This window comes from Mastacembelus armatus, chromosome 3 (genome assembly GCF_900324485.2).
Source record: "Mastacembelus armatus chromosome 3, fMasArm1.2, whole genome shotgun sequence".
Lineage (NCBI taxonomy): Eukaryota > Metazoa > Chordata > Actinopteri > Synbranchiformes > Mastacembelidae > Mastacembelus > Mastacembelus armatus.
In genome coordinates this window covers 21,537,166-21,550,004 of record NC_046635.1, presented here as the reverse complement: position 1 = coordinate 21,550,004, position 12,839 = coordinate 21,537,166, and the positions used below count along the sequence as shown (strand labels likewise).

General features: G+C 41.2%; 1 protein-coding gene across 5 annotated transcripts in view; it reads left to right on the top strand.

The window, feature by feature from the left end:
• Nucleotides 1-8,445, top strand: part of fto (FTO alpha-ketoglutarate dependent dioxygenase) — a 115,128-nt gene extending 106,683 nt beyond the window's left edge. For 2 of the 5 annotated variants that reach the window (XM_026293215.1, XM_026293217.1), the window contains 2 exons: nucleotides 6,198-6,338; nucleotides 6,866-8,445. In XM_026293215.1, the coding sequence (XP_026149000.1) occupies nucleotides 6,198-6,338; nucleotides 6,866-6,966 (242 nt within the window). In that variant the 3' untranslated portion in view covers nucleotides 6,967-8,445. Of the gene's footprint in view, nucleotides 1-6,197; nucleotides 6,339-6,865 lie in introns of those variants that run through there. The other 3 variants (XR_003294830.1, XR_003294829.2, XM_026293216.1) reach the window with 3 other exon arrangements.
• The last annotated feature ends 4,394 nt before the right edge of the window (nucleotides 8,446-12,839 follow it).

The following is a 12,839-nucleotide window of genomic DNA, read 5'->3' as shown; positions in this document are numbered from 1 at the left end:
ACACCATTCCCTGGAAAACTAAGAGTTAGTGCTCCCAACGCCACAGTAACCCTCTTCCTGATTCCTTAACAGCAGATTTACAGCCTTCAAACAGTGCACTGTGAAAAAGTGCAATCACTTGCAGGCTTGTAACCTCTTTACCCTCGCCATCAAGTTGTCTTATTGCTCCATTTTCTCTCCTGGGCTTTATAAATAAACAGCATCATCAGGAAAAACTTTGGTGTCTCTTCAGAACCACCTCTAATTAGTTTTGCCTGTATATTATAATGTTTCACTCTGGTATTTGGCCACTTGTGGCTCATTTGGGATGATGATAGAGAAAGTTGTTATGTTGAGCTAGGCATCCGTCCCTGCTTAATGCTGTTCTTAGGGTTTCCAGAGAAAACCTTTCTTTCTATGTATTTATTTGTTTATAATATATTCTAACCATTTCAGTTTAAAGCCAGCTGCTTGTGTTGGACTGTCCTTTCGCCTGGCTCAGCTGGTTAGTAGGCCAAAAGCCACAATCACCCTCAGTCTTCACCAGTCAGCACATAGACACACATAGACCCTGCTTAAATGCACATACACATGCTCATTCTCTGTTTATGTCTCTGATTCTTTCTATCTCTCACATACATTTACGCACTAACATACACAGATCCAGAGCCTTAGGGGGTGATCTGTCTTTCTACCTCTTGTCAGAAGAGTAAACGGCCAGGAGGGCCCTATCTGTTTGTCCTTTTCCTGCCTCCTCTTTTATTAGAACCTGATTGCATTTGGACAATTGTTGTCTGCTCGTAAATTTTGTGCCTTTGTTGACATTAGGCCACATTCCATCCCATAGCCTGAGGAGGAGCAGGAGCACACCAGGGCGTACGGTAATTTGTTACACTGTTAAGCACCTAATGGACGTCCACCTGGTTTTTGAGAGCAGTAGCTGTAGTTCAGGGGCTTGCCTCTTTTACACTGCAATAGTGTTTTATTGCCTCCAATTATAAAGGCTATTTAGAGACTACCAAGCTTTGTGTGTGTTTTTCTGTTTCCCTGGGCTGATTCCCCCTGTTCTAGAGGGTTCGGCCAGACAGGCCACACGTGAAGGACCAACACACCTTCTCTGTCTTTGCCATAAGCTCTTCATTGAATATGTGGACCTGATGACAAATGAGTATGACCCTGCATTCTCAACTGGCTGGAGATGCCAGAAATAAGCCTTATTTATTTCATGTGGTTTAATGAGGAGCCAGGATGGCAGCTGGCAAGAGGAGACCTCACAGAGTCTGAGGAAGGGGCTGCCCCACCCAAAGGTACCAATACCTCTTGGCAGAATCATTGTTTGCAGCAGCAGCAGAGCCTTGGGTGGCATGTGGGGGGGGGGTGTTGAAAGCACCAAGCAGCAGCCACCTCATGTCCCGCCCTCTTTCTTGCTAATGCATTTTTGCTTGGTTTCAACAACCATTAATTAAAGGGAAAAGTGCATCAGATGTTAGTTTTATTAGCCTAGTCTCCTTAGAGGGAATCAAAATGAAAGGAACATATGTCATGCATTTGATCGCAACAACCCACCACCCCCTCAGTTTCTTTCTCCACAATTGCCCACCTCACACACTTACAAAATGTACAGTCAGCAGCTGTCTGCAGACACAATAGCACTTGATTGATCCTGAGGAAACGGCTAAGACGCGGCCCTGCCCACGCTTTCTGGCTGGCTGGCTCAGATTCTGCACCACTCTACATTAATTGCTGAATGTGGCGGTGATTGGGAAAATGGAAGTTGGGGATGGTGGGGTGGGGTGGGGTGGGGGGTGGGGGGGTCTGATCTGTTAAGACTGTAATGAAGACAGTTCAGAGAAGAGCACCTTTGGAGGCTTGGGTGATGGAGATTGAGATCCAAAGTTCGACGCTTCACAAGTTGGCCTTGTTCTAAATGTCTGCCTGTTGTACTGCCCTCTACATGACATCATTAATATCTTGCAAAACACAGTAAAAAGATAGGCATGAAGATAAGTGTTATCTGTCTATGTGTCACCCATTATACAACTGCTTGACATATAAAGACAGATGTGCTCAATCGCTCATTTCTACATAGCATTGCATAGATACCGAATGTACATGGATAATAGTCCTTTCTTCTTTCTCTTTGGGACGTGATTGCATGCCTTACCTTCAGGGCCAGGCTGATTTATGAGACACATGCATGTTTTTTCATGACTTGTTTGATTGCATTCTCAGCTATCGGGCACTCAGGTTGCAAAAACCATAAAAATTCACACCTGCGCAGGATTGTTTGAGCATTACATGAAGCAAAAGCATGAGGAACCAGTTGAGTTATTTTGCTTACCTTGATCAACACAAGAGTATAATACTTCTCAAACCTGACAAGGATGATTGATTGATGTTACGTAATTGTCTTTAATTGTCTAATTGTCTTTATAAAATGTTTGTTATTTGACCTGGTTAAGCTAATGCGTAGGACATGATGCAGAGCTCTCACATGATCGATTTGATCGTCCTGGCAGTACCCATCCCTAATAAGCAAAGAACAATGTTCAAAACACCAAGGCAGCCATAGACCTAAATACTAAATATGCTTTATTATTTAAAACTATTAAAATATAAACAGGTTTGATGAAAGGTGGATTGAGTTTAACTGGCCTGTGTTTGATAATACGCTATTCATAAAAAAACATTTAAACCACACTTTTTACTTTGATGCAGTGGCAGAAAGTTTATTTGTGTTGCCCACACATAAAACATTAAAATCACATCAAGTATGGAAAAAAAAAAGCTTCTGTAATTTCCTTCCAAAAAAAAAAAAAAAAAAAAAAATCCATTATTATAGCATGGGTCCACCCTTGTCCTCAGACTGTCCTGATCGTAGTAGTTTAAGCTGTCGAGTCTCTTGTGGTTACAAATGACCTCCTGTAGCAATAATGCAATAAGTGTTGTCTCGTATCTATGTTCTCTGGGTTCTTTTTCACTTGGCCTGACACAGTTGTGCATTTATCAGTGTAATTGCATGAGTCGGAAGCGTTGATGTTGTCTATTAGGCGGATTTCCATCCTGTTAAGAGCTGAGGGCCTTTTAATGTATGGCTTTGCTTGAGCGTACTGCACTACACATTTACACATGAACCACAGACAGACTGAGCTGATGATGCTGATGATTGGGGCAGTTGGGATGGTGTTGATGGCACCAGTGATATTGGACCACCCTGCACTCTCCTAACAAGCCTTTCAAAGAGAGACTAAGAGTGAAACAACAAAGTGAAACCGAGGTTAATCATTTTATCTACTCGTTTTTTTGCCTCTCTCTCTATCTCTCCTTCTCCTACCTCTCACATTCTACCTTTCTTTTCTTTAACCAAGTGATGGAGCCTGGACCATGGAGCAGGAGGGAGGAAATCGATGGGGAGCGCATTACAGTAAAACGTATTGATTAGGAGACCTGCGAGCGGTGTGTTGGTCGCGGAGATGGTGGAATGATGCAATGCTTAAAGGAATTTATCCTTTGACTTTTACATTAACCTTTTATTGACTGCTTTGCCTGTCTATAATTAACACTCACTTTAGCTAAAGTGGTTAGTTTGAGCGCGAAGGGGGCTACAGCCCTTATTGCAGTGAGGGCTGTGGAGCTCCCACCCCAGCCGCAGTTCAAGTGCACTGTGCTGCATGGAGGGAAAGGCCTCTGTGGAATAGGGGTGATAGAATCCTAGATACCTTTCACATTAGCATACCATTTGAGCAGGGGCCTGCCAGGCTATAAGGTTTCAGGGCAAATTGAAATGAGTGATTGTATTGCCAATCTCTCTTGATCGAGTGCCAGATGGGATGGTTAGGTCCATATCTGTCTGTGGTTAATCCATTGGAACAGCTTGGACTCACAAACATATTCTCCCCCTTTTCAACTACCCCAATACAAACCTCTTTGTCTTTGACCTTAACTTTAAGGTGGGCTGTTCTGCCATGGGAAAGTCTTTTGGTGAGCCTTGTTTGTACGCCGCTGTTGCTTACACTGAATTTCTAGCAAGAGCCCTGGAGAGCTTAAGGCACCTCGCTTGATATTGACTTTTTGTTTGGTTTCATTTTAGCAGTCAAGGGACGGTACTCTGCGAACAGTGGTAGATTGTGTAAAAGTGTGTGCTGAATTACCTACACTATATTATCTTTGATAGTGTTCCAGTCTTGATATCTTTTATATCTCCGGTAAACCAGGAGCCTTCTGTTTGCAAGCTAATGTTGCAAGATCCCTTGTCAGATAAATGGGGCAGCTCTGTTGAAGGCGGCTGGTCAGGTTTTTATGGTATGTACCCTTTCATTATGAGTCAGAGCAGCAGAAAAGAGGTGAGTGTTTTCTCTCATAGCTTTACTGCTTGAATACTTAATTAGACCAAATCAAAGGCCTGGGTTGCCTTGGCCTGTGGTGTCCTCAAGCTGATGTCAGCAGAACCACACAGTGTGTGTGAGTGTGTGCTGTCTGTTTGCACTCTTTCCCTCTCTTGCACATTAGCTATGTATGCCAGCCATGTCCTCCTTCTCCTCCTCCTCCTTCTCTGAAGTAGCGCTTCCTTTAATTCGCACCCTAAATAAATGATGAGAACATTTAAACACACAGCTCGTCGCAAAGCCCCAAGGTCGCCTAATCGTATTATTTATGAAGTGATGTGCTACATAATGGTACTTAGTGCATGTTAACAGATGCTATTATCAGGCCCTGATCCAGAGCACAGAAGATATATTGGAACAGTGGATGTTAATGCTGCTCCTCACCACCATAATGCAGTCGCTATTTAAAGGGCTAACCACACCAAAATGCAGCACTTAGGCCAAGAGCCAGATGAACATTAAGAAGGTCCAGTGAAAATATATAACCACAAATTGTGGCAGCCCCCGGCTGTCCCCTGACAACTTTAACATCCCCTCATCCCATTCATAACCGACCCCCACATCCTTCTGCTTGGCTCCATGTGTCCTCTCCATCCTCTCCTTTAGTCACTGGCCACAAGGTGGTAGTGGTCATGTATCTGTGTGTGAGGGGGTTGTTTGAGGTTTTCTTAGGGTTTGGATGGGGTAAAGGGATATGACAGGGCAGACTCTGGCATGATGATTGAGTAGAGAGTATAACTGGCCTTGTGGCTCTAGAAGGAAATTCTTGAGCCACCACTCACAAACACACACTACACACATGACATACAAATGCCATCCTCCACCTCTCCCTCTTGCACCTCCAGGTCAAGGGTCACGCTCATCTGTCAAGAGGCAGAGGGAAGGCAGATTTACAGTGACAGCAGAGAGCAACACCAAGTCAATGCAGTAAATATTTACACTGGTCTGACAAAAGATGTGTCTAAGGTCTGTGGGGGTTCCAAACACTGTAGAAATTACAACTAATCCCTGATTATTAATCATATAAAAATCAGGCAGTGACATGAAAAGACTCACAGATTTCTCACTGTGTCATGATTCCAACAACAGAGAGTAATGTTCTCGTGAAAGCATCCTGCTGTGTGTGCCTGTATGTGTGTAATGAATGGGGCATTAATCACAACGCATGATATGTTTTATAATTAGCTTGATACTGTCGTGGGCATGTAAGGCTTTTAGAACCACTTCTTTGATTCATCATTTCCTACCACTGTCTCACTGAGTTTTAGTATTGCCACAGTAAAGAATTTCTATTTGAATAAAGGTCAACAATTTAAATGTTCCCAATATATATGCAGGACCTTCTGGTCAAACATGTAACACCCACTGTGACTTTATGGATGACACACACATTAATTACTACACAACTTGACATTTCTGGGACTGACCCCTTTAAAGCTCTTAACAGTCAGGGCAGCAAGACTAGAGAAAAATATGTTTGTCTTCACCTGCCAAAATTCCTCTGAAGTCAATCAGCATTGGTTACTATGCAAGGGCAACACTTGATGGTTTTTAACACCCTCCACAGCTACACTTATAATATGGTAAAGAAACAAAAGTCTTTGAAATTGTTTTAATAAAGAAAATATTAGCTTTGTATTGATTCAGCTTGGTCCAGCAAATGTTGCCAAATGTTACCAGAAGATTGGTGTCATGATCTTAAAAATAAAAGCACTGGTGGACAGTTTTGAGTACCTGAGATGCTTGAGCTAATGCCAGTAAGTGTCTGCCAATTGGTTTTGATGGGAGGAAGACGTTAATAGGTATGTTTGTTCTTGTGTCCTGTTGCCTCAGGTGCCACTCCAATCTGGCACAGACATTACCCCCTGAGGAGGCCCCAGTGGACCGACCTTTCTGGGGTGTGGATGACCCGAGCATGCCATTGCCCTTTGACCTGGCTGACATCATCAACAGAGTGGAGTCACTGCTCTGGAGGTGGGCCCAAGATGTAGAAGTGTGGAAATTTGGTTATTCAAAGAGTGGATACATATATAGCTTAAATAGTGTGCATTTATTCTCAGGTGGTAAACTTATTTTTCTTATGATTTAGTCATTATTCAATGGCAATATGATTGGGTAATGCATTTATTCTTACATAAATTCACACAAAGACATGATATAATGATTATTTTATTTATATTATTCACTGACCTATATATAGGCAAACAAGAGGACAGCATTTTGCATGTGCATACTAACGATCTATATCTATATGGATAGAACACATACATCTGCTGTCATACATACTTTACATATACACTCTACTAAGCTTGGTAAATCCTGTCACAAACTGTAAGAATAAATACTAATTCAGTATAGTTAGAAAATCGAGTGACCAATACATTACATTTCATGAAGTGATAAAATGTCTGTGTTTCTGTTAGGATACTACTTTGTATACTGGATGCCTCTGAGCCAGCATTAAGACATTTTTTCTCTTCTTCTATCTTTTTTTCTTTTAGGATGTAAAGTATGGATAGATGAATTGAGAAAGAAGGACAAGAAAAATTACCCACCAGCTTTTCTGGATGGTCCCACATTAGTTGTGAGGACAGACCACTGAAGACAGCTCTGTTGTAATCCCACCAAGATTGATTTCCTTTTCATTGGGGCATCTACACAGCCTCCCCCCAACTCCACCCCCACCCCACTCCCACTCCCACTCCCCACTCCCCACTCTACCATCTATTACCCCATGTGACCCCCACCATTTCAGCCACCTTAGCTTGGATTTGGGTGGAAGGTAACCAGACTACAATAGAACCAGAATATAGTGCTTCAGTAACATGTTAACAACGCAAGCTTAGCAACAAGCTCGTAGTGTCACAACACACGTTAAGTGGAACCTGCATTTCAGTTAGCATACATTGTGTAACTATTTATTATTTCAGTGTACTCCGTTACTCTTAATCTCATGTAACCCAGTCATGCTTTCATCAATAGACTGACTCATTCTGAGTAGTCACCGTACAGTACATACAGCACATATATGCTTTCTATTTGTCACACAGTGTTATAATACAGTATAGAATGGTTAAAAAAAAAAAAAAAAAAACTCACGTGGTATTGCGTTTTTCACTTATGTATAGTGTAATCCCTTTTCTTGTGTTCAGAAGTGAATTGAGCCTGGAGAGACCAAAGAAAGATTATAAGAGAGATATGAATGTCACCCAGTGAAGAACATGAAGAATGTGTTGCTTAGTGGTGTTTAGCGTGCTTGTGCCATATTGACACGTGACAGCATGTATGTATGTATGTATCTGTGTGTGTGTGTGTGTGGAATGTGTACTTTTAACCATGTGAATATATGATCAGTCATTGGCCTGCGTGTTTGTGCACATGCACATGTATTCTCCCACATGGCTACACGAAGTCGCGTGTGTATGAATGTGATAGTGTGTGTGAGCCTGTAGGCAGCCTGCCAGTTGTTTGTTCTTGAAGACGTGCATATGGAGAAACAGAGACTAGCAGCGGGGCCCCTCTGCTTCTGTTCTGATGAAAGGCGTCACTGATAGAATGACCCGGAACACAACCGCCGTTTCTCATAATTACAGCTGTTCAATCGCTTTTAATTACTCTTAAAGTGTGTAGAGCACCACATTCCCCTGTAATGCTGCAGGCCAATCCGAGGGAGTGAGAGAAAGATCCGGCTCTTCTGACAAAATCCACTTTCATAAAAAGATAAAAAGGGTGGAAAAGGGGGCCGACGTCAAAGCAGTGTAGCAGCCCTCCTCGTCTGATTTCTTTCTATATCTAGTTCATGATGAAGTAGAGATGCTGTTTACTATTAAAAATGCAGAATGCACTCCTTTTTTTACTTCTGAAGTTTTTTCCAAGATGTTAATGGTTGCCAAACGCTGTTCTTCTTGCTTCTTCTTTTGCTGCGCCTCTGTTGTTTGTTGTTGTCAGAGAGATTTGTTTGTAGATTGGCAGTAGCGTTGACTTGTTTGAATCACTCTGTGCTCCCTGCGCCACAGCTTGTCTGTCTGAAGCAATAGGAATGGCAGTAAATAAAAAAAAAAAAAAAAGTGTTTTATCCAATGACCTGCATCCCTCTGTTTTATTGTGTGCTTTTGTCCATTTTTTTTTTTTTCCAAAACGCGGCATATTATACACACACGACAGGTGTCATGTGACGGTACGAGTCTGCTGACCTCAAACCTAGCCATCCCATGCAAACATGTGACTTCTTACCTCCCCGCTGTGCTTGAGGTGAGTTATTGTTCTGTGAAATAGCCTCTCCCTATAACCTCAAGATAAATAGCACAGCAGAAAACAGAGATCCCTTATTTAGTAATGTAAGTGACTGACAGAAAAATTAGCACGAGGCCAAGTTCAGACAGTTCTTACATGCACATTAGGCCAACAAGTAATTATTATATTTGAATGACGCGTTACTTTAAGTGAGGTTTACTGTATCGGGGTAATTTACAGTGCCAGTCAGTCACAGGAAAGTATCCAGAACGTTTAAATATGAACTCATATGAGTTTGGTGATCTCCTGATTTTTCCTCTAGTTTTCAGTGAAATGTCTCACAAGCTATGGAATGGCTTGTTATTTATTATTGTACATCCCTTAGTGTTTCATTTAACACCATCACCTGGTGTTTAAATATAATACCTAATACCTTGATTTATGACAAACATGCTAATAGTATTCACAAAACCCTGAGATGTACTTTATGTTGAGTGCTACAGGCTAAATGAAACATTATACATTATACCTGCTTTATGTTTGTATTTTGTCATTACCATTGTTGTATGTTAGGATGATGATGTTAGTATTTAGCTCCAAGCGCTGTTCTACCTAAATATAGCCTCACACTTACACAACAGTAGACTTTTTTTTTTTTTTTCATATTTCGATGCAAAGGCCATATTTGCATAGAAAAACAAGAACCCTTTTGAATGAACTGTTGCTTTGTACAAAACAACAAAAGGTGTCTGTTTAATGCATATGTATATCTGCTCTGTACTCAACAAGGAAACCTTTGCACCAGGTCTTGTTTATTTATTTTTTTTCTGACCAGCTGCTTCTTGCTCTGTGTTTTCTCCGAACTTCAAAGGAACCAGCTGGATTAGCAGAGCAAACAGCTCTTACGACAGATTGACTGATGGATTGATTGATTAAGTGATGTCACTCCGAGTGATGAAGTGATGGCTAATGTTCTGTATGTCTCACCAAAAACCTCCACATCCCCTACCAGCAGTGGACGGCCATTTCAGAGGTCGCCCATGTTAACTACTTCCTGTAGTGGCTGAGTGACTGAGTGATGGATGAGTGTGGACTGCTCTCCCCCTCAGGGGCAGACTGGAAAAAGGCCCCACTTGAGGAGACAATTACACAGCACTGGTGAGAGCGACAGGTATGCATTGTTCTGACTGGGGTCAGCCGCTAGCCAGCCAGCCAAGCCACCCACAATTAGGCCAACAATAGGTGCAGGGAGATAAAATAACCAGGTGTGTTGTGAGGAAAGGTATCAGTTTGGGGTCATATCCCAGTCAAATGTCTCACTGTGTGATGGTGGCGATGGATTTGAGCATAGTGCAATTTCATGAAATTAAGAAAAGATTTTGATTAAAATAAACAAAAATAATATATACATGAAGAACTTTTTTATATTCATTTGTAGTTAGTTAACTTATGTTTTAGTGATTAATGGTTCTTTCAATGTCAGTCAAGGACAATTTCACTTTATATTTAGAAGTGAGGAAGTGACCTCACTTCACTATAATCATATATGTCATACAGAGAAGACTGTATAAACTGTAGGCTACATGTTTTTTGAACTACACTTAAGACATTCCTGTGTGTAGGCACAATACATTTGGTTGTGTTAAGTATCTAATAGAATGAATACATGTGAAAAACTGTCTGTTGGCACAAATGCACTGACATGTGTAATATGTGTGTGTGTGTGTGTGTCCCAGGTTCCTGAGTACAGACTGGTGTTAGAGGCCCTGGGGCCAGAGAGGCAGTAGTAATTGTAGAAGCAGGCTGAAGAGCAGAAGATAGCATCACAGCTCAGGGGTGGCTGTCAGCAGTGGGACGGACCATACTCATTTGTCACCAAGACAGACAAACACTACTCAACACCGACTAAACACTGAGCTGACTGACTGCATGGGAAGCAACACGAGCCCTGATGTTTTGCAACTATTAATTATAATACAGGTCATAAAAAAGTCAAGCTGCAAAAGTTTCACTTCTTTAAATACAAAGCAGCACCTGCAGTAACTGGTCTGTCACTGTAAATTACATGGATGGTTACAATGTAACATATAATGCTTACACACCTTTCTCTTGCTTCACTTATATAAAAGAGAAGAAACATAGAAATGATATCTATGTGTCTAATAATGTTCATTGAATGCTAACCTGATCAATCTGCTCTATAAATGATGTCTGGTTTAGATTCATCAATCAAGCTATTTTAATAAAATGAAGTTTGTAATCATATTTTGATATGGATTGTGTTTTTGCTTTAGTTCGATGTTGTTTGGATTTGCACATATGACTTTCAGAGATAATGCACATCAGTCACCATCACTGTATAGGTTAATTTTTAACTTCTCTTTTTTTGCATGTCACTCAATACAGTTACAAGATCATCAGGGCATGAAGTCTGCCTCTTGCAGTTTTGTTATATTCAGTTATATTATTATTATAAACCTAAGACCTACCCTGGGTATTTAGGTGGATCTGTGGCTGAGAAAAACATATATTAAAATCTATACAGGCCAAAAAACAAATATAAGATATTTTCTTATTTGATTTTATCTCTTTAGTGCTATAAATTTTCCTTTAACCAGATCTTCTACCCTCAGGACTTGGTCAGCCCAAACCCCAGCTCATTGAAGCTGCTGACTGCTATTGCTGATTTCTAAAATTTGAAGCATCTCCTCCTGCAAACCATCTGTCCTGTCTGTTAGTAAGCTGATCACGACTGACATGCTCACCGCCCCCCAGTTCACTTAGTATTAGACTTGGTAGAATGAAAGTAAAGTGATGTTGATGTTGATGCTGTCAAGATCCAGGCAGCTGAGCAGTTCTGATGAGTGGAGGGTATGGCATGATGTGTATGTGTGTGTGTGTGTGTATGAAAGTGTAGAGTGGGTCTTAAGGGAGAGAGGTCTTGCAGATCAAACAGTGGTCTGATCAAATGTAGAGCATGTTTATGGGTCGTTGCTGTGGCCCTGGCTCTTGTGACTATAGCAGCCCCGATATCATCTGTCCTGCAGGACTTCGCTCTCTTTATCTCCCCCTTTCTCATTTCCAATCTAAAGTGACCTATTTCTCTCATTCACTCCTCATCTTCATCTCATGCTTTTTTGTACACCTCTGACTGAACAGGGCACTTTATCTCCAGTTCAGGCCAAACTAAAATAAATCACTATCACATACATTTAACCACTTTAATGTAAACTACATGGATTTGGGTACATGCAAATGATTTCTGTTATTTGCTAATAACAGAAATCAGTTTGATTGCATTAGGGCAGTCATACATGTTCATCGTTCTTATTTTATTCTAATTTCATATCCACCTTCTCAGCCTTCATATCCAGTTTCTATTAGCTGTTTCAGTTATGAGGACCCTAAACAACATATAGTATTTTTAGTGTAGTATAGTATAGTATTTTTTTCAGAACCTGTTTGGTTCTGTTGCCCTTTCTCACCTTGTTACGTCACATCCTTTTAATAAAAATGGAGAAATCTGGTATCAGTGCAAACTGAGACTACAGAATACATAATATTAGCGGCCACTTTAATGTGTTTGTAGCTCCCACTGCAGACGCCTAAACCCGCCTGATCAAAAAAAAAAAAAAAAAAAAAAAAAAGGTTTTTGGAGACTTTGATGGATTTTATGAAAAAGTCGCAAGAAGAACACTCCGGATCTTATAAAGGGAATGTTTGCTGGGCCCTGCTGCCAACAGTAACAGGTAGGATTCTAACTACTGTCTTGAAATGCCGCAAAAAATATGCTGTAAAATTACGATTTTCGTGCAAGAAGTGTGTAGCTTCTTGTGGTTTACTTGTGTGTTTTTTGTGGAACTATTGCTTGTTGTTAAGAGGTTACCCTTTTCGAATCTGTTTGGGTCGGCCCTATGGATTCTCTGCGCTGTTTGGTGACTTGTAGGCTTGGAGGATACTGAGGGTTTTAACAAATTGTGTCTGACTGCATTTCCCTGAGGAACAGGATGGTTTGGGCGAAGTGTAAAAGCGACATTGTTAGTTTTCCAACCAGCTATAGGACACTGGCCCATCCAAAAGGGCAATGAAGCCTTGGATAACCGTGCGTCTCCATCATGCGCTCCAGCCATACAATTACGCACGAACAGTAGAAGGTGTCTGATTAGTTGTGTTTCTGTTCTGTGTATGTTTTGGGAGCCTGAGCCTTACTAAACTTAGTTTTTCTCCTCTCTGTGCCACTCT